The sequence below is a fragment of the Brachionichthys hirsutus genome, chromosome 23 (assembly GCF_040956055.1).
Source record: "Brachionichthys hirsutus isolate HB-005 chromosome 23, CSIRO-AGI_Bhir_v1, whole genome shotgun sequence".
Lineage (NCBI taxonomy): Eukaryota > Metazoa > Chordata > Actinopteri > Lophiiformes > Brachionichthyidae > Brachionichthys > Brachionichthys hirsutus.
This window is the reverse complement of record NC_090919.1, coordinates 2,674,745-2,695,236: the sequence shown is the minus strand read 5'-3', so window position 1 is coordinate 2,695,236 and position 20,492 is coordinate 2,674,745. Positions and strand designations below refer to the sequence as shown.

The 20,492-nt window shown below is 49.0% G+C and overlaps 4 protein-coding genes across 5 annotated transcripts; 1 reads left to right on the top strand and 3 right to left on the bottom strand.

The window, feature by feature from the left end:
- The first annotated feature begins 1,943 nt into the window (after positions 1-1,943).
- On the top strand, positions 1,944-6,917 carry slc7a7 (solute carrier family 7 member 7). Its single transcript, XM_068756007.1, has 9 exons — positions 1,944-2,436; positions 4,233-4,358; positions 4,463-4,607; positions 5,146-5,269; positions 5,353-5,456; positions 5,552-5,648; positions 5,776-5,925; positions 6,030-6,213; positions 6,354-6,917. The coding sequence occupies exons 1-9, from the start codon at positions 1,944-1,946 to the stop codon at positions 6,422-6,424; spliced, it is 1,494 nt and encodes a 497-aa protein (XP_068612108.1). The 3' UTR covers positions 6,425-6,917.
- An 86-nt stretch (positions 6,918-7,003) lies between these two features.
- oxa1l (OXA1L mitochondrial inner membrane protein) lies at positions 7,004-10,442 on the bottom strand. 2 transcript variants are annotated; one of them, XM_068756005.1, is made up of 10 exons: positions 10,332-10,442; positions 9,712-9,846; positions 9,332-9,626; positions 9,086-9,229; positions 8,914-8,999; positions 8,449-8,613; positions 8,183-8,287; positions 7,861-8,023; positions 7,675-7,755; positions 7,004-7,220 (listed from the first exon to the last, which is right to left on the bottom strand). In XM_068756005.1, exons 1-10 carry the CDS (start codon positions 10,440-10,442, stop codon positions 7,111-7,113), a joined length of 1,395 nt encoding a protein of 464 aa, XP_068612106.1. In that variant the 3' UTR covers positions 7,004-7,110. The 2 variants fall into 2 exon arrangements, with proteins under 2 accessions (XP_068612106.1, XP_068612107.1); XM_068756006.1 differs by having other exon boundaries at positions 10,353-10,442.
- A 766-nt stretch (positions 10,443-11,208) lies between these two features.
- On the bottom strand, positions 11,209-14,730 carry LOC137911710 (ciliated left-right organizer metallopeptidase). The gene is made up of 13 exons (XM_068756089.1): positions 14,316-14,730; positions 14,141-14,234; positions 13,750-13,801; positions 13,492-13,641; positions 13,290-13,415; positions 13,142-13,212; positions 12,591-12,708; positions 12,323-12,506; positions 12,139-12,208; positions 11,914-12,010; positions 11,666-11,773; positions 11,470-11,601; positions 11,209-11,376 (listed from the first exon to the last, which is right to left on the bottom strand). The coding sequence occupies exons 1-13, from the start codon at positions 14,728-14,730 to the stop codon at positions 11,209-11,211; spliced, it is 1,785 nt and encodes a 594-aa protein (XP_068612190.1).
- A 740-nt stretch (positions 14,731-15,470) lies between these two features.
- On the bottom strand, positions 15,471-19,857 carry lrp10 (low density lipoprotein receptor-related protein 10). The gene is made up of 9 exons (XM_068755903.1): positions 19,812-19,857; positions 19,629-19,661; positions 19,368-19,512; positions 19,071-19,264; positions 18,456-18,955; positions 17,936-18,372; positions 17,646-17,840; positions 17,321-17,450; positions 15,471-17,207 (listed from the first exon to the last, which is right to left on the bottom strand). The coding sequence occupies exons 1-9, from the start codon at positions 19,855-19,857 to the stop codon at positions 16,572-16,574; spliced, it is 2,316 nt and encodes a 771-aa protein (XP_068612004.1). The 3' UTR covers positions 15,471-16,571.
- Between the last annotated feature and the right edge of the window lie 635 nt (positions 19,858-20,492).

Sequence of the window (20,492 nt, the reverse complement as noted above, 5' to 3'; positions counted from 1 at the left end):
GACTTCAGTTGTTTTTGTTGTTATTTACAAACGCAGGGTCTCATTTGAGAATGAATCCGTGAAAACACACCGGGAATGTAGAAAAGTATTGAACATATATTGTGAAGCACATTTAAATATATATATATATATTAATAATGCAGTTCATACAGTTATAGTGATATTATTAATGCAAACAATAAGAATTTGACGTCTACCGGCGGCCTTACCATACATTAATGAATATAAATGAATTACATTCTTCATTTTCTTTTATTGTCGTTTCTTATTAAGTTACTATCTATAGATTTTGGACATCATATCACATCCAGTAATGACCTTGCTCTTATTTTAAATCTTATCAGTGCTCATACGTCAGCTCTTGCGATAAGGAAGCCTGCTTGATGTGGGCTATAATTTAATTAAAACCCCATCATATCTCACCTTACGTCACTCAGAGACCCCCCCCCCCCCTCCCCTCCCCCGCCCCTCCCCTCGCATGGGCCGTTTCCTTGGTAGTGAAGCGTGAGACAGCAAAAGTACATAAAGCCACAAGAACGTTAGCAGAAATAGATCAGAGAAGAGCGCGCAGACAGAGGAAGAGGAGGAGGAGGAGGAGGAGGAAGTCACCACTCTGTTTCACTAGCCACAGAAACAGAGCGAGAAGGAGAGCTGATAGGAGCAGAAGATCAACGGGCATCAATTTGGGCGACTATAGGAGGAGGCCGAGAGGCGATTGGAGAAGGTGAGTCGCCCCAAAAACAGCTGGTCTGCTTTGCTTTACCTGCATCTCCCTGTTCCGATCTGTGACGTGCGTGAAACCAGTAGGTGAGCCGGTTACTCTTTACTGCATATGTGTGTGTGTGTGTGTGTGTCCTATAGGACACACACACACACACACACTAATTATGGGATAAATCCCATAATTAGGCTTCAAGTCACAGCGCCAACATGACTATAATAAAATGTTTCACTGATCTTGAGCTTTAAAAACAAATTGGCAGTAAAATTCCACCTTCACTAATCAATGAGGAGACATTGATTGGTGAAGAGGAGACGAGCTGTTCCGTGCGGATTTCAGAGGCCGAGCCTTGATTAATTCTTGAGGACTCCTTATCAGCAGCTCACGGACTTTGCTCTCTCTCTCTCTCTCTTCTTTCTCTAGTTTTTTGTTGTCCCTGTAAAAGCCTCTCACTGTCTGTGGGAATCGTTTGATCACATGCAGGGAGACTCACTCCTCTCGTCTTCCTGTCTCCTCATTAACCCACGTGCTGCTGATCTGCTGCTGCCTCAAGGTATTTGAACTTTTCCAGTCCTCCCTTCTCCACACAGGCGTGTATATGAGACGTGTGTGTGTATGTGTGTGTGTGTCATGTCACACCGATCGTGATTCTTTTTGTGTGTGTGTGTGTGTGAGATCAGTGCATTTAACATGCGGCTCACCGTGCGTGTCATCACGCTCTGGGTGATGTGAACCGCCGTCATGCTAACGCCTGCTAACGTGTGCTTCAGTACAGAACGCTAATGATGAGCCGATGTTTTCAGGCATGTGGGGGATGTTTGCTCCTCTTCCTCTTTCTCTCTCTCTCTCTGTCAATACACTCAACCTTAAAAGGCCATTTGCTGTGCGGGCTAATGGCTCTCCAATGCAGCATCGTGCCCCCCCCCCAGTGCAGCTTGTGATTTCTGTTCCCACATTATCCCCTGCAGCGTCGTAAAAATATGATTTTGTTTGGCCAGATTTTGGGAAACGACACGTATTTGCTGTTGATGGCATCCCTGATGTGTGTGTGTGTGTGTGTGTGTGTGTGTGTGGGCGCGCTTCCTCCCCCCACAGATGGCAGAAGATGATCAGAGATAACTGGAGGAAAATCTGACGTTTCTTTTCCCCTTCCCGTGCGTCGAGGCGACCAAAAACTCTCAGCTCCTGCTTTTCTACTTGGTACACGAACCAAATATAAACGATGGCCTCCTACAGCGCCGCTCCGACAAAGGAGGCGCTCACTGGCGGCTCGCCGTCCCTGAAGTCGGATGGCTCGGACGCGTCCATGAAGCTGAAGAAGGAGATCTCCCTGGTGAACGGCGTGTGTCTGATCGTGGGGAACATGATCGGCTCGGGGATCTTCGTCTCGCCCAAGGGCGTCCTCATGCACAGCGCCTCCTACGGCCTCTCCCTGGTGGTGTGGACCGTCGGGGGCATCTTCTCCGTGTTCGGCGCCCTGTGCTACGCCGAGCTGGGGACCACCATCACCAAGTCGGGGGCCTCCTACGCCTACATCCTGGAGGCCTTCGGGAGCTTCCTGGCTTTCATCCGCCTGTGGACTTCGCTCCTGATCATCGAGCCGACCAGCCAGGCCGTCATCGCCATCACGTTCTCCAACTACATGATGCAGCCCATCTTCCCCACCTGTGTGGCGCCGTACTTGGCCAACAGGTTGCTTGCCGCTGCTTGTATATGTAAGTAGAGATATCTGGTGTGTGTGTGTGTGTGTGTGTGTCGCATGAGTCAAGAACATGGACAAGTGACCGGCCATGGGCTGGAGAAGTGAAAATGGTGACGCCACAGCAGCCGTCAGCAGGTTAACAGCCCGAAGACGCGCTTAGATGCGATTAAAGAGGAACTGAGTGGCGGATGAAGACCATGAGACAGTAGGAGGGACGGAGACGTAGTCGTCCTCGCCCACGGGGGGGACATGAATCAGCCAAGAGAAAGTCTTTAGTGTCGAGATAAACTTCTGCGTGTGATGCGGCGGCTCGGATTTACCGTGGCAACAAAAAAAAACACAATGGCACAGCGGGCGAGTAAACCGGGCCGACCGGATTAAATTGCGCTGGAAAGATCGTTGAAAATCACCAAAGCGCTCGCCGTGGCAACCGGGGGCAAAATCAAGAGGCCGAGAAAAGGCCACCGGCCAGGCAGCCTGACAAGAAGCCTGAAATAAACTGCATACTGTGCAATAATGCGTTCGTCATTTACCCACCTGGGATGCATGCACGCTCCAACACACACTTGTGATAAGAGAAGGAGGCGCCGGAGTAGCCGATAGCTGCGAGGTAAAGTCCTTTCCTGCGCTGAGACTCTGACCTGAAGACCTCCTAAGCAGGGTAAACCTCGAGTCCCCTCCATTATCGTGATATAATAATGGGTTTGTTCACTTTGACTCTCTCGATGTTGTTGTTGTTTGTTGCATCACAATTATCGATGCATTCAGCGACCAGGATATTCTTAGGACTCGGCTCGATAAACCGAAGGCGTTTCTTTCAGCGTGTGGACAGTTGGAGCTTCACAGTTTCCAGGATTCCCATTTCACATCACATGACCTCCACTTCCAGCCAGCCGGCCTCCGCTAAACTGATCTTGCACCTCCCACCCTTCTAACCTTCCACTGTCAACACATCAAGCCTCCACCCCCGTCTCTGACGCGGTGATGCCTTGCTCTGCTCGGCCCGGCTTCCCGCTGTGAACTTCGCCTGCGACGATCCTCCGCCGTCAACGTGCCGGAACGCGATAGTGTTATCACGGCTCCTCTCCCCGTGGCCAACATGGAGGAGTAGGCTGGGGTTTTTTTTATTGGGGGGGGGGGCTCTTCTTTATATGGCTCATCTGGAGGTGAATGTGGAGAGATAAGTGCAGCAATTTGGTGAACCGGGCGTTTATTCAGATAAGATCTGCCAACTCGGCTCGTTTTGCAGGTGAATTTAATCAGTGTGATTAGATTTAGAAAGATTTTCATGCGGATTGCTTCTGTCTCAAGCCCCCCCCCCCCCCCCCCCCCCCGGACATCAATAGGAGTGGGATTAATGTAGAATATATTGATATATAACAATTAGACTTCTGGCGCCTTAATATTATAGATTTTTATTTATTTATGGAACTTGGGTTGGGTCATGTGCTGATAACCGGATAGAGATGAGTCACAGTAGGGGGGGGTTGGACCTTCCTCATCCATTCCAATCAGCAGAAATATTGACAATCATCAGATCCAGTCCTTAATAGCTGCTAAAATGTGTCGGACTATCACACTGTGTGTGTGTGTGTGTGTGTGTGTGTGTGGGGGGGGAGTTCTATGTGCTGCTCTCAGCTGTTTCCTCGTCTGAAAAACAACTGACCAGTCTGCTTGAGTCAGCAGCAGCGTTTCCTTCAGTCAGCCACGCTCACGCAGAAACACGCCGACACACACACACACACACACACACACACACCACACGCACACACGTTTTCACAGTGTCGTTTCTTTCTTGCACCCCCTCAGGCTTGCTGACGTTTGTGAACTGCGCCTACGTGAAGTGGGGCACCAGAGTCCAGGACTTCTTCACCTACGCAAAAGTCATCGCCCTCATCGCGGTCATCATCACGGGCCTGGTGAAGATCGGAGAAGGTGCTGGAGCTGCCGCTAAACTCCTCTCGCCACCAAACACGCCCGCACGCGACGCCGATAAAACGTCGCGTGTCCATTGACGATTTCGATGGATCATTTTCCAGGTCGCACTCAGAACTTCGAGGGCCTGTTCGAAGGCTCCTCTCGGGATCCGGGACACATCGCTCTGGCTCTGTACTCGGCTCTGTTCTCCTACTCCGGATGGGATACCCTCAACTTTGTCACGGAGGAGATCAAGAACCCGGAAAGGTGAGCTTGTTGTTGGGCTAAAAGCGTGCGCGTTCAGGAACCTTCAGGAACCTTCAGGAACACGTCCATCGCCTTCTTCCCACGACACCATCCTTTCGTTGGAAAGGAATCTTTGAATGTCTTTACAGGTTGTGTGACCGTATTCAACCTTCAATTTAAGGACACGTCGCCAAAATGGAACCTCAGACACCGTCCCGTATTGTCTTGAACAGGAATTCACTGTTTTTGTCTGCCTGCCTGTTCTCTCTGTCTCTCTATCTCTCCCTCTCCCTCTCTTTGTTTTGTCTCTCCTCCCCACATGTCCTTGTTATTCTCTCTTTCTCTCCCTCTTTCTCAACCCGACCGGTCCAGAGTCTGAGCCTTAGGTTCCGTTCAAGGTTTCTGCCTGTTAAAGGGACGTTTGTCCTTGCCTCCGTCGCCAAAGCGCCTGCTCTTTTGTGGGGTCGAGTTGGGTTCCGTCTTTCCCTGCGACGCTATAGAAATAAAAAAAAATGAATTTAATCGAAATTGAAATGTATCTATTCTGTTTGAACTCCAGGAATCTGCCGCTGGCCATCGCCATCTCCATGCCCATAGTAACAGTGATATACATTTTGACCAACGTGGCGTACTACACCATCCTCCCCATCAACGCCATCTTAGACAGCGAAGCGGTCGCCGTGGTGAGAGCGCGTGTTCGCCGGTAAACCATCCCTGCCGTCTGGCGAAGCGCCGCTTTTACTAACGCTTCATCTCCTCTCCGCAGACGTTTGCAGACGAGGTGTTCGGCGTAATGAACTGGACGATCCCGCTGGCCGTGGCGTTCTCCTGCTTCGGAGGGCTCAACGCCTCCATTCTGGCGTCCTCCAGGTAAGCCCCTTGCACTCGGGCTGTTTTTTTTGGGTTCGCCCTTGTGCTCGTCACCCCTCACGCAGGCGCTGAATGTCTTTTGTGCATCTCACAAGGCTTTTCTTCGTGGGCTCCAGGGAAGGCCACCTGCCTGACTACCTGTGCATGATCCATGTCCACCGCTACACCCCCGTTCCTGCCTTGCTCTTCAACGTCAGTCGCTCAGCTCCACCTTTTTTTTTTTTATTGCATTTTCTACGAGTTTCATCCGCCCTCACGCGTATTGTTGACCTTCCCACGGTTGTGGTTGGATTCCTGATGGTTCTCTTTGCCTCTGCAGGGCATCATGGCTCTGATATACCTGTGTGTGGAAGACGTCTTCCGGCTGATCAATTACTACAGCTTCAGCTACTGGTTCTTTGTCGGTCTGTCCATTTTTGGGCAACTTTATCTCCGCTGGAAGCAGCCGGACAGACGCCGACCTCTGAAGGTGACGCATTTACAAGCACTGATAGAAATATTCTTCTTCATTTACATTGCGACAGACCAGTAACCCCCCCCCCCCCCCCCCCCCCACTCCTCTTCCACCCCCAGCTCAGCCTCTTCTACCCCATCGTGTTCTGCATCCTGTCCGTCTTCCTGGTAGTAGTGCCTCTCTACAGCGACACCACCAACTCGCTGATCGGCATCGGCATCGCCCTGTCGGGCGTGCCCGTCTACTTCCTGTGCTGCTACACGTCTGCCTCCAGGAGGCCGCTGTGGCTCCGCAGACTGATCGGTAAGAGATTCCACTCAGAGACATTATCTTGTGATAAATTCACAATTCCTGCTCATTGGTGTCCCACGTTCAGAGCTAAATTCAGGCAAATACGGATGAAGATGGTTTTTAACGTTCCTCCCATCTCCACCTCCTTTCAGCTAAATGCGGCGTGTTAATTCAGAAGGTGTGCTTCTCCGTTCTGACCGAGATGGACAACAAGGCAGAGTAACGTTTGGAGGCTGACGGCACACAAATGTAGAGCCTGAACGCATCCCGGTGAAACGCCTCCACCCCGAAGGAGCTCGGGCCAGACCAGCGGCCGTCTGATCTGCCGATCATGTTCACGGACGCTTGAACGATTGGCGTGCTCGATTGCGTCGCTTTACTCATTCAATAGACATTTTAATGCACTCCCCGAGAACACCTTTTTTTTTTTTTATTACAGAGCTATACGAGTTACTGTATTAACAGAGAATTATTTAATTAACACTCGTTTACCTTCTCGATTTTATGGCAAGGTGACAAACGATAGTGTTGGAAGCTGCTGTGACCAGAGATATTCTTATTATTAGCACGTCAGAACTGAAGCAGTGAAGGATTAAGGTTGATACGTTTTTGTAGTGTATCAGATGCACGGTCTATTGAAGGGCTATTTTTTACACAAATTAACTTGTTTTTCCTGCAGCATCCGACTACTGGACTGTAAAAGATTTGTGCTGTAAACATGTATTTATAATAAAATTACTTGTAACAAATTTAATGTGTTGCACGATCAAAAATTATTCACACCCAAAGGGCTTGTTTTGTGGCAGATTTTTTATTTTTTTAAAGATGAGTAATCCCTCTCTTCCATCCATCAATGAAATACATCTCTCTGGCTGACAGATTGTCATATATATAATCTCATTTAATAGCTCATATCATCCGCGGCTTTGCCTTCTTGCCACCAGTCTTGTTTGCAGCCGACGCTGCAGTCATTGTTTCGGTCTTCTTGATGGGATTTGGAAAAGTCTGCCTCAGTGGACCTGCAGAAAGCGAGGAAAAGAAGACCTTCAACGTGCGCTGAAAGCACGTGTGCAGTCTTAATTACAAACATTCCCTGCATCATCGGTCAGATGAAGCCTCAATTCCTTGCCTTACTTCAGTAAGCGGTCAAACACCTAAATATTTTAACTTCACAATCATGTCGTTGCCGTTTAGGCCTAAGAAACAATGTAATGGTTGACAAGATTAATTTAGTTGGTAAAGACAGACAAATGTCATTTAGAGAACTCGATCTGAATATTCCATTTAGCAGGAAAAAATTATCTGAAGCCTTCAAGGACTCAGCTTTGATGCTATAACAAGCAAATAACATTCTGGTTTTCAAAAATATAGCGCATTGTTTTTCAAGAATGAAAGTAGTACTCCGCTCTGGCAACACTAAGCTGATGTTCATTAAGGACCATACCATTTTGCTAGCCCTCGTGACTCACTTACCTTTAGCAGCGAGGTCTGCCTGATCCCCGACTCTCCTTTCTCGTTCTTGCAGATCATGAGCCAACTTCGCATTTTTCCAGCCTGGTAGAGGTAGAAATGATCCGCGTTGTAATTTAAAACCTCGCCATTGGCTTTAAACAAGCCGTAACTGAAATCCTTATACGAGACGTCTCTTTAAACACTAACCTCTCTTTACGCTCACAATAAAGCCATCCGAGTCGGGCTGGGTGGCGGTCCGATGTTTGACTATCACCGGGATCCTCAGTTTCTCTCTGATCAGCGGTTGATTGAGCAGGGCGACTTGACCCAAGGAGAAGGCGTTAGAGGTCACCCAGTAAACAAACAAGGCCTTTAAATTTGAGAACGTGACAATTTTAGTTAGTGAACGTGCAAAAATCTGCAGCAGTTGCAGTTCTTCGAGGCTCACGGTGTATTTTTGGAGTAATGTGAGAGGAAGGTCGAACTACATAAAAAATAAAAGAGTGACTTGCACGAATGACAGACTGACCGTAGGGAATTTGATGATGAAAGGAAGTATGACGAAAGGCATGATCCGGAACACAGCTTTCATTTGTTGCATCTTGGGGTTGCTGACACCCATCTCTGCATTCAGCTAACAATTAAAGAGCCAACAAAATGGCGATTTAGAATGAAAACACTGGCAAACTGTTACCAATAACAGTCCTGCTAGTCTCACAAGAACGGGAAATAAAACTGACTGCCTTTGTTGACATCACGCTTGCAAATAATCAGGTAGTGTGAAGAGTGTCTGACCTCCAGGATGAAGAACACAGTTCCAGTGGCGACCAAAGGCAGGATGTAAAAAGGATCCGCTACCGTCAAATCGGTAAACCAGAGCGCCCCGCCCGTCCGTAAGCTCGGCACCGGCAGGTAAGACATCTGCCTCAGCGCGATGAAGAAAGAGAGGAAGACTGGCAGCTGCAGCCATGGAAAAAAAGGAGAGTGTCAGGTTTATACAGCGTCAAACATAGAACAGATGTAGACGTACATAAAAGTTTATGTTTATGCTTATGTGGCAATAAACAGGTTTATTATATAGCGTTTATTTACAGGCGTCAGCACAGGTCGTACCCGGCACGGGGTCAAGATGCTTTAGACCGACACATAACGTCGAGAAACACGAACCAAATCTTCATCTTATTGGGACGTTGGGTTTCAGCACGGATGTGAAAGTGACAGTTTCACATCCCCAGTGAATGAGATAAGAGACAAACTCACCTGTGCCAAAGGGATCAGAAAATTACGTAGAATATTCACGTCATGCTGCTTTTGGAACAAGCGAAGGTCAGAGTAGGCTTTGGAAACTGTAACACAAAAACATGAGGCCGAATGATTCAGAGGCCGCTCATTTCAAAGTATGATAAATGCAAATTAAGATTGGACGTTTTACACTCAAAGCTGTTTCCACTAGATTTGGCTTCATTCATCTTCTCTGTAAGTTTGTTCATCTCAGGAAAAATGTTGTTCAGCTTGGCGGCTTCCCTCTGGCCCTTCACGATGATCGGAAATATAAGCAAGCGAGCCAATAGCGTTGCTGCGCGAGAGTGAGGGGGGGGGGGGAAGAAGAACAAATGAGGAAATGAAATACAGAAGACATCGTTTGAAGATTTAAAAAAAAAAATCTCCTGTAGTTTACCTGAAGCAATGGCCCCCCACCAGGGCAAACCAACATCCACATGCAAGAACTCTAAAAAGTTCTGGATCAGGCCCACTGGGGTGTGCGCCGCCAGTCCCAGCTCAGCTAAACTCGGATTTGAAGCTGCAGCCTGCAGAACTTCCGCTGCGGTGGGTGCAACGCCGGCGACCTGCTCAGCGACCGGCTGCGTTAAAACGACGGCGGGGTCGGCGAATGCGAGCCCAGAGGAGTCCAATGGAGGAGGAGGGGATGGAGCGGCGTTCACTGCTGCCGTGGGAAGCGTTCCAGCTGGGATCTGAAACAATCGACGGCACATCTTTCGATTCAGGTGTGGAAAACAAGAGCCGATTACGAAGAGAGCAATCTTTCTCCCACCTCACCTGTGAGCTGTTGTGCCTGACCGCCACGGCGTTGACCCAAAAGAACTTCCCATGTCGTCGGCGGTGCAGGTGAGGTCCGACGACAGGACCGCGGCCCTGAAACGCCGTGTGCAGGAGGGATCTCTGCAGCAACCGCTGTCGAAAGCAGAAAGTGAATTACCCTGCGGGTTCATCTGCCTGAAACCATCTTTGATTGTCCCTTTTTGAGGTCGAACTGAGACACGTGACTTTTTAAACGCGTTTTACGCCACGTAACATTGTCCGTCACACGTTATATTCACAGGGGCGTGCATTAGAACACCTGCTAAATGTATGGAGCGCTTTATATTTGGCGACGCTAGCATCTGCTAAGATAACCTTGGTAGTGTTTGGTGGCAAAAGTTTAGCTACGTATGAGCTAAAGGTCGTTTTAACCGCGTAGTTTTAGGGATTCCGGATTAACTGCTCACGTTATTCGCCTTAAACTGCTGCGTCAAACAAGGAATACGGAATTCAGTAACGAGGATGTCAAAGTCACACAGCGAACATGCACTGCGCGGCGAGGCGAGGATGCTAGCCGGCTAGCAAATTCGCCATTTGTCTTCGTTTCAGGCTCCGTGATTGTTACTATGAAGGCCTACGTGGTTCAAAATGTCCGATACCGGATGGCTGCCTCGGTTCAGCTTCCCAGTCTTTCCCAACAAGCATCTTGCTAGGTGACTTGAAGTCACTCCACTCCTGATGGCGGCCATGTTGGAAAATCTTCTTCTTCTTCTTCTTCTTGGTCTTCTTCTTCTTCGTCGAACGGCGGCCGGCCAACCATTGCAGAGGAGCATTACCGCCACCTCACCTCAATCTTACATTTATGCTAAAAGTGAGCGTTGCTGCGCAGCTCGAACTGTAAAAGTCAGCAAATAAGAAGTGACGCAGAAAATAGTTCTTATTTTATGTATTTATTCAGTTTAACTTCGTAGGGTACAATATTCAAATGGGATATTTAAAGTTGACGTCTGTTTCCTCTGCGTTCCGTTTTCGCCACCTCGTGGGTAAATTGCGCAACTGCAGCAGTTAAGTCTGATAAGCATTAGTAACAGGATATTCAGACGACTTTCACTAATAGATAAAAACAGAAAAATACCAGTCATTTCATATTCATAAAAATTAATTTATTCATAAAACGATTGACCAAAACAGGATAATTCAATACAAAAAAATCAATTGTACTTCAACTAATTTAAATAATTTAAATTTATTAAAATGACAATTTAGCTTCAGGGTTTCAAAGCAGCAGTGTCTATGTATTACTGTGATCCTGTGGGGCACAGCGGATCCTGACCCTGCAGGAGAAACGCTTCCTGTGAGACGCCACGATTGCAACCAGGAGACAAGCGGATGCAGCGGTGATACCAAGTGTCGGGGCTACAGGTCCGGGAGAAGATCTGGGGGGGAACCTGGTCCGGTTCTGGGCTGAAGTTACAGTCTCATAAGCGTCACTGGCCAACAAGTAGGAGAGTAAAGTTAGTACGAGTTGCAGGTTCTTGCGACGAAAGAGGTTGCTGTTAGAGCGTCTGCTTGCCTTGTCATAGAAGGGGAAAATGCATTGAGGTAGTCTGAGGGAGGAGAAACATCAGGGTATAGACACAACCTCCGGTGAGGGCAGGAAACTTCACCCCGGAAACCTTTGATCTGTGGGTTCAAACAGAACAACAGTATATGCGTGACAGACTCAGCGATGCTGTGATGGAAATTAGGCCTGGATTGAATTCGCATTTGCGTTACCCGAGTGCTGCCTCCTGCCGGACAGTCCACCCATCCGGCGCCAGACACCTGGATTTGGTACCTGTTCTGTCCCAAGCACCTGTGTCTGTAACAACGGCCCGCCACAGAGCCGCTCGGCAACAGAAGCCGACTCTGGAGTTGGAAAAGAGAATCTATTAGAACAGTACAAGCAGTCACACCACGTGTAACCGTATACCTGTCCGGTCAGGCTGGAGAAGAAGCAACGGCTGTCGGATCCAAAGATCTCCCCGCTCCGGCCCTCGTCGGCGGACTTCCCGCCGTTTTCCTCTTTCCAACATTCGCTCTGGAGGACATGAGGAGGGTAAAGAGGTGAAACTGTGGAGCCAAAATGCTAAGCGGTGGCAAATGTTTTTTTGGGGGGGGGGTGGATATGGATTAGTGAGGTTGACTTTCAGTGAAATCAAATAAGGGAATTAAACTTACTCCATTCTTGAGCGGTTTAAAAAGTCGGCATCCCTCCAGGTATTGATCAGTCTGGCATTGTCCCTTGTGGAGGTGCAGGTGATGACACCCAAATCCACTGAAGAAGAAGAAGCAGCAACGCCAGCACCGGTGCCGGGAACGTGACACGAGTGGGACGTAAGTGCTCCACAATCCACCCAAGCACACAACGTCTTGCTTGAACAACATTTTTACGTCTACATTTACCTGCCGCTGCAGAAGAAAGACGAGGAGTTTTCCTGACAGGTTGCCGTTGAACCAAACGTGGCTCCTTCACCTGGGAAAAAACACGGATTCATCTTTAACACCTCAGTAATAAAAGTTTGTTGATTCTCATCCCAATCAACTGTTATAGATTTACATTTAATATGAGCAAAACGACTCTCCTTACCGTCCCCCCAAACGAGGCTCTGAGCTCCGCCCGTGTTGACGGCGTACCAGCCTGTGTCTTGTAACGCAGCCAGGGTGACCGGGTCGATCCGGACCGTGGTCGGGTCTCCCAGCACGGCCGCCATGATGGAGCCCTGCAGGATTCGGGACTCCCAGTGAGAGGACACCCCGCCCGGAGGCGAGTCCTAAAGGTAGAAAGTGATCAAACGTGTGAGGAGAGCAGATGATAAAAACTGAATGTGGGTTTTTATCAGGGGCTTCTTGGTTACCAGGTTCTCCAGCGGGGCCCCTAACTCAGGGTTGGTGGAAGCCAGGTGCTTCTGCAGGGCTGAGATGACAGAGGGGGTGTAAATCCTCACCTGGCCCGATCCATCGGCGTGAGTCACTCTGCCTCGAGGAGAGCAACCAGCATCACCTGCAGCAGCACAATCGTTTGTTGTTTCCTGATCAACCTCGATAACATTTAACACAAGTTCAAATGTTTTTAGACTCACAGCGTCCCTGTTTCCTCTGTTTTAAGTGTTGAGGCCTCTAATTTCATCTCATTTTATGCCTGATTTCATACACATGTCTTTTAAGCAGTTTATATATTTATTTAGTTTTGATATTGAAACTCTCAAGTTTCTTCTGTTGCTTCTGTTTTTGGGCCTTCCACTATAGCAAAAAAAAAAAAAAAGATGATTGACCTCAGGGAATAAAAGTAAAAGGAACACAAAGTTCTGTTTTGGGGACACAGAACGTGCAATGATGACAGACGAACAATATAAATTGAACTCGTGTTAAAATCAGAATATGCGTTTAAAAACCTGCAGAGGTGGACGAACATTCCCTCCAAGTGTGAAAGAGATGCTTGGAGAAACCGAGCGTATGTAAAAGCTCGTGGATCACAGTCTGGAAAACAGATGAGCGTGCAGGCGCTTTAAAAAACGCACAATTTAAACGCATGACTATTTGTTTTATTGGAGTACCTGCACGGCACCCCGTTGGCTGTATGTGGATCCCATCAGTCTGTCCCTGCAGATGACGACCGCCCCGGCCACCGGCCGGCCGCCGGAGTCCGTCTGGCAGTGGACGGCGTAGGCCAGCACTCTGGGCTTGGGGTGTGAACAGACAAGGGATGTGATCTGTGTTTTAATACTGCAACATGTTGGTTGGGGAGTGCGTCTTTACCTCTGCTCGACACTTATCAGTGTTTTGCACATGAAGATACAGCACAAAGTCTGTGTCGGGGAGGCCAGCGCCTTCAGGACGGAGCTCAGTCCCGCCAGGAGAATCAGCCTCTGAGTAAATGTAGCATCCGGCCAGATGATCCTCCGGGATCTGTCCATGCCACAGATGGAACAATGTTAGCATGGGATTTAAAACCGTCTACAGTACAAGGATAAACGCTTAGTAAAGAGGAAAAAAAAGCATCATTGTGATTTTTACTTTTACATCCAGACAGGTCTCGGATCTGTAGTTGTATTTGGCCCGACCGCACCTGAAAGGAGCAACGTTTTTTTGATTTAGCTGCTGTTTTCTGGAAATGAGAGCGATCAAAGGTTTCAAAAAGAATATCGAAGGTTAACCATTCAAGAGAAAACTGTTTTTTTTTGGTCAAGTTTAAGCATGTATTTCTGTTGATTTTCATGTAGTAGCATAAAACAACATAAAATATAATTCTTTATGATTTGGGAAAGTTTTATGTTTGTGCCACTTTTGGTCAAAATATTTTTGGATAATCCTGAAAGTAAATTGCTGCAAACTTAAAAACACGTAATTTTCAGTGTGTGCAGGACTGGAGCTGCACACACACACACACACGCACACACACACACACCTGTTGTAGTTGACAGCACTTGAATTCCTCCAAATAAACTTGCAATATTTGTTCATGTCTCTGCTGAGCAGCAGCGGACCCGTGACTCTGTTCACTACTGAAAGGTCAAAGTGATTGTGTTATTGTATTATTGATTACGTGCGCGTTAATGTGTGTGTCTGTGTGTGCTTCTCACCTGACAGTAAAGAAGACACCATCTTCACAGCTTCCTCCATCATCGCTTCAAGCCTCTCTTTCTCAGCCTCTGACAGGTTGCCGTTCTCCTTCGGAAACCATTTCGTGATCCTGATTGGCTGTTGAGAGGCAGGTGTGGGCGGGACTATCTTCCTCAGGGCTTTCTTCTGTTTCACTGACAGGACAGGGAGAGGCCACGCCCCCCATGCAGCATGGGCGGCTTGCTGTTGGGTCTGGGCTCTGGTTCTGGGCGCCCTGGGTGGGCCGTCTAGGCGGGCGGCTTCAGCTCGGACCACCCGGGCCTGAGCCTGAACCACATCAAAGATGCACTTCTGCCGGGTTCCGGGGAAGCCCATTATTACCGCCATGACCAGCAGGATCCCCGCCCAGCGTCTCTGGGATGGGCGTAAACCCATAATCATGGCCGCAACCTGTTTCAGAGTCAAAGTGAGGATGATGATCAGAACAATTCGATCATAAAATAGAATTCAACTATTAGCTGCAAGTTGTACCTGCAGCTCTCCTACATTAGGCCGGTAGCAGGCGCCAGTAGAGAAGAGCTCCATTACACATTTGTTTAGAAAAGGAATGGAAATTAGAGCGCATCTTTAAAAATGTCCTTCCACATAAAAACGGTTCTATTTTTCACACCAGTCTGTTTACGGAATCACCTAGACCTGTATCAATATTTGCAATTATGAGCATATAGTTTAGGTTTATCAAACATTAAATTAATTCCTTTCATCTCTCGTGTCAAATCAAATGTAGTGAATGAACACTTTCAGCTTTCGCTCGGCTAGAAGGAATAAAATCAAGAAAGCACTGAAGCCGCTGCAAAACGCGGCAACTCTCAATTCAAACGACCTTAAAGTTAAAAAGCTTCTATGAAATTACCTTGAAGGTCAATTAGACGAGTCTCAATCCTTACTGCAACCCAGTTCCATTTTTTCCTGCTTTTACCGTCATGTAAACGGCAGTACAGCTCTAAAGCTCTATAGTGAAGACGAGTGAAGAGCTCTCCTGGGAGTCTGAGTTTCAATGGTCAATTTGAATACAAAGCACAATAGTGTGACATCATCCTTTTACCGAGGTGTCGGCCATCTTTGCCCTCCCGAGCCCCCCCAAAAAACACAATACGCAACATCTAAAAGTGCAAATCATTTAATCTCAGCCACATTTTTTATTTATATTCAGTGAAGTTGACCAAAACCTAATAAATCATAAAATCACTTTCTCTTCAAATTTAAAAACAATCTGGCTACTTTATAGGAAATCAATACATTCAACAAGAGGAGAAAAACAATTTCAAATAAGTAACATATTGTGTTATTGTACAATAATACAAACGGAACACCACAAATCTGTTGAGTCAAGACGTGAAAGGAGGGGATTCATTTCCCTCGAGGGTTGAAGATTCAAGTTGAGGTCATTTTGTGAAACCGGGGGCCCCTTTAACCACCGAGGCGCCTCGTCTTCCTGTCCACACACACACACACACACACACACACGCTTTTTGTCGTTTACATACATTCACTTGGAAAGGTGCTCCAAACACACGGTCGCGTCGCAATTCATGTGCGCTAGAACTGGATTCCAAAGACGTTTATTGCCAACTTGGAGAGTAAACGTGCATTTTGTGTTCCACGTTATAATAAAGCCACTGATGCGTCGCTGCGGTGTGAAGAAGGAGAAATAAAAACGTGCCTCCGTGTGTTTTTGGTGTGCAAGTCCGTTAACTCAGGAATCATCGCAACCTCGTCGAGCCGTGTCGACAGGAAACCCCTCAAAAAGGCACTTAAACGGGGGGGGGGGGTAGTCTTTAAAAAATAATCTGTGGTAAAACATGAACTGGATGCAGTTGGCAGAAGTATCCACATCTACAAACGTTGCCCACCATCATTCTAAGACTTAAAATAGCAAATGCATTCACACAAAAACAACATTTCCCACAATCCACTGGGATCGTTCGATCGGACCAGTAGCCCTGCCAAGTTTCTGGATCGGGAAGATTCATCTGTGCAAAACGTTACCTTCAATGTGCGTCCATCGAGTGCACATCCAACACCCTCCTATATTTAATCTGTACACATCTAGGTATCTATTCAAATTAAAAATACAATAAAAAGTCAAACAAGTCGAGCTCAATTTTTTTTTAAAAAAGGCACCAGACTTGCGCAGTGAGGGCGAGTCTCGCCAGTGGCCACTCCTGTGCTTCAATTCGAACGAAAAGGGTGGAAAGGTGGGCGGGGCAATTCATTCAAGTGAGCATGGGAACGTCGTCCTCTGAAGTGGCGTCTTCAGACAATGGCAGAAGCAGCACGTCGTCGTCCGAGGAGGAGGTGGAGGTGGAGGAGAAGGACGGGGAGGCCGAGAGGGGCATGGAGTTGGTGGAGGAGGAGGAGGAGGGAGAGCCTCTGAAGAGGGAGATGCTCAGACCCAATGTGTGGAAGATGGAGGCCAGAGAAGGGCTGCTTGGGGGGACGGTGGCAGGAGGCGGAGCTGGGGGAGCGTACGGAGGGGGAGGGGGAGACGCGGTGGGCGGAGACAGCGGAGGAGGCGGAGCTCCCTGTTGCTGCTGCTGCTGCTGCTGCTGCTGCGATTGAGCCAACAAGCCAAGTTTCTGAGGCACAGGCTGGTTGACCGCCTCGACAGCCGAGGAGGAGCCGGTCGGCGTGGAGAGAACCGGATCCTGACCAGAGGGGGCGCTGTCCGGCCACTGCTGGCCGGAGTCCGCCGCTTGGCTCGGCCTGGAAGGAGGTCTGGGGATCAGACCCCAACGCCTCATGCGGCGCACAGCCCGGCGGACGAACCTCGGCCTGCGTCTGCGGTGCGGGGAATTGGCGGCGTCCTGACGCAGGAGCTGGAGAATCCCCCTCAGAGACAGAGACGTGGTCTGTCGAGGAGGAAGAGGAGGAAGAGGAGGAACGGAAGAAATCAAGGTGGAACACCTTCCCACAAACGTGCGACGTCTCATTCAACTGGGCAGTTTCTGCTTCTTTTTCTCACCTCGTTGGGAAGCTCGGTGGGGAAGTCGTCCACGGGGGGGATGACGCCCTGAGCGATCAGCTGACCATAAGAGGGAGGAGCCTGCTGCTGGATCAGCTCCGCTTCCTGGCGGCTCATCGGGGCAAACAAGCTGCCGGGAAAACAGGTGGGGAAAAAAATAGACGGGAAAAGAAAAAGAAAAGCTTCAACAGGAATCTCGGAAACTTTAGTAAATATTTATTTCTCATCGCGATCACATGCTCCCCCCCCCCCCCCCCCCCCTCCCGTCGTGAGCCCTTCTCTCTCTCCCGTTACCATAGTAGCAGCACCGGCGGGATTTGGTTACCTGTACTCCCTGGTGCGCAGCGAGTAGAGCTTACAGGTGCAGCCCATGGCGATGACCAGCAGGAGGCCGCAGACCAGGCTGCCCACCGTCGCCGCCGTGATGATCTTGCGGGGCAGGATCACGGCGCAGTTCAGCTCGTCCGTCCCGTCCTTGCAGTCCACCTGGCCGTCGCAGCGCCAGCTCTCGAACACGCACCTGCGAGACAAGCGGGGACGAGATTCACGTCCCGAGCGTCAAAAGCTTTAACATGTGGACTGGAAACCGAGCCGGCCCCCCCCGCGCGTCCCGACCTGTCGCTGTCGCAGTGGAAGGTCCCCGGCTGGCAGGCGGTGCAGTCCCTCTCGTCGCTGCCTTCGGCGCAGTACAGCTGATAGTTGCAGCGCTCCGCCGCCGGGTAACACACGGGCCTGCCGGCGAAGCGAACGGACGCCGCCGCCCTCTGCCCCGCCACGCCGCACGCGAAGTGGCTCGAGCTGCAGCCCCGGCAGCCCTCTTCGTCCTTCCCCGTCTCGGGACAGTCCCATTTCTCGTCGCAGCGTTGCTCCTGGGTGAAGCAGCCCCCCGCCGCCCCGCCGCAGCGCCCCTCCCAGGGAGGGCAGTAGGTCCCCACGTGGAACGTGGCGTTGAAGCCGCTCCCCTCGGAGCCAGGAAGCGTCTCGTAGGTCAAGGACAGCAGGCCGGTGTGAGATTCGACCTGGACCGACTTGTAATTGGAGCTGCTGGTGATCTGTCAGGTTTCAATCGTGGTTGAATTGATGTGAAGACTTCATGTGCGAACGCTCGGATAAATGTTTGTGTACATGTACTCACAATTTTAACAACATCTCCTTTGCCTTGCTCTCCGTTGTACACGGTGAGCCGATCCCCAGGGCCCAGCACCAGCTGCTGCAGGTCCAGTCTCAGGGGCCTTGGGTCCTGGGGGTCCAGGGTCCAGACACAGAACAAAGCCGGGCCCCGGATGGCCGGAGGGGCAAACGTTCCGTAGAAGGTCTGGTAGAGCCCCCCACAGGGCCACTCGATGGGCGCGGGAGTCACGACCAACTCCCGCTCGCGAGTGCGAAGCTGCTCCTCATCCAACCGGGTCTCCGGAGCTTCGCCGTCCCGGCTGTTCTCTCCGTCCGTCGCCGCTTCGGTCGGTTCTTCCTGCGTTCCGCCGTAGTTTGTGGGTTCTGCGGTTTCCTCAGACGCATCACAGCCCCGTTCGTCCGCGCCCTCGCCGAGACACTCCACCTGGCCGTTGCAGCGCCAGGAGACGGGAAGGCAGCGCCCCCCCGGGCACTTGAAAGAGGGCGCTGGGCATTCGCCAGAGTCTGGATGAGTGGAAAAGAGATATAGAGGAATTAAGAAAACCAGAATCCCATTCCAACACAATAACGGTGAACTTTAAACAAGGAAGTATGCAAGAAACATCGAGTACCGTCCCACCTCTGGCATAGGCCAGCTGGAACAACGACACAGGAAACAGATGTGGCAGGAAGTGATGTGTCACCGTAATGTTCCCTCCCGGGAATTCCATCGGTTGCGGCAACTTGGAGCCGCAAAGCACGAAAGGTTCGCCGCCAGCTGATGATTTAACAGACACCCATTCCTTCCTACAGCGAACTGAGAAACGTGAAAAGCTGGAAGAGGAATTTAAAGTAGAATCAGTGAAGGCAGAATCTCACTTCCAGCCACTTTGAACCCGCTGATAAAACGGATCCATCTGGATCTTCAAATCTTTACCTCAGAACAATCGGCTCGCCTTCCAATCCCGCGATGACCCAGCAGTCATTGGTGAAGCCAAAGCGGTAGGACCAGCTGTGGTAAGCAGAACTCCGGATCTCTCCCACCTTGTTTTCCAAGACTTGATAGGAATTCCCACAGCCACCTCAAGAGACGGAGGAAAAGTTCTTTATTTTAACAATAGTACCCAAAAAGTGACACCGAAATCGTTTCATTACAATATTAAGACTATACAGAGATTAAAGTGTTTTGTGTCCTTACCAGATGACAGGTTAGGATTGAAACAGCTGCATGCTGCAGAGGAAATACGCAAAAAAAAACAGAGTGAGTCACGCAGGCGTTTCATGACTAACGGGGGGCAACAAACAAGACCTATGATTGATCAATATTTAAACTATGAACTTTAAAAAGACATGTAAACAAGATGAATGTGGATTCACTCACCTGCTATAATGAAAACCAGGACACTGAGGTTGTAAGTGAGCTTCATTGTGATAATGTTGCACCTCTGAGGTGTTGGAAATTGTTAAAAAGAAAAAAAAATGGAGAATAAATTATGTCATAAAAGTCAGAGATGCACCATTTTTGGTCGTTTAGTTCAGGAAGACATAATCTGTGGAGTGAAACAAGAGAAGATTAATCAGCAGCATATCTAATCATAACGCCACTACTCTATGGCAACACATATTATGGGATATTATGTGCATAGATACAGTACATAAATACTTTGATCTTGAGCTCTCACACACACACACACCGATTTCCTTCCCATAATCTGCTCGACAATGACGTCAGGAACGCTAGCATTTCCGACATGACATCCTCGCAAAAAGAACAAACCGTTTTCCAGCCCTAGTAAACCTATAAAAATGCTGAAATCTGGTCGATTAAAGTCTCATTTTTGTTCCCACCAAGTATGGATGTTACCGATTCGGCATATTTCCGTTTTAAAGAGCAAAGAGGAACAACTCACTTAGCTAGCTTCTCGGCGAGCTAAATGCTAAAGCGATTATCCCGATTTAAATTATATTTAAAGGCGACGACACCGCGAGATAATGTTTCCTATCGCGACAAGGAATATTTTTGGTGTCCACATAAGTTATAAGATGAAAGCCAGAAACGATA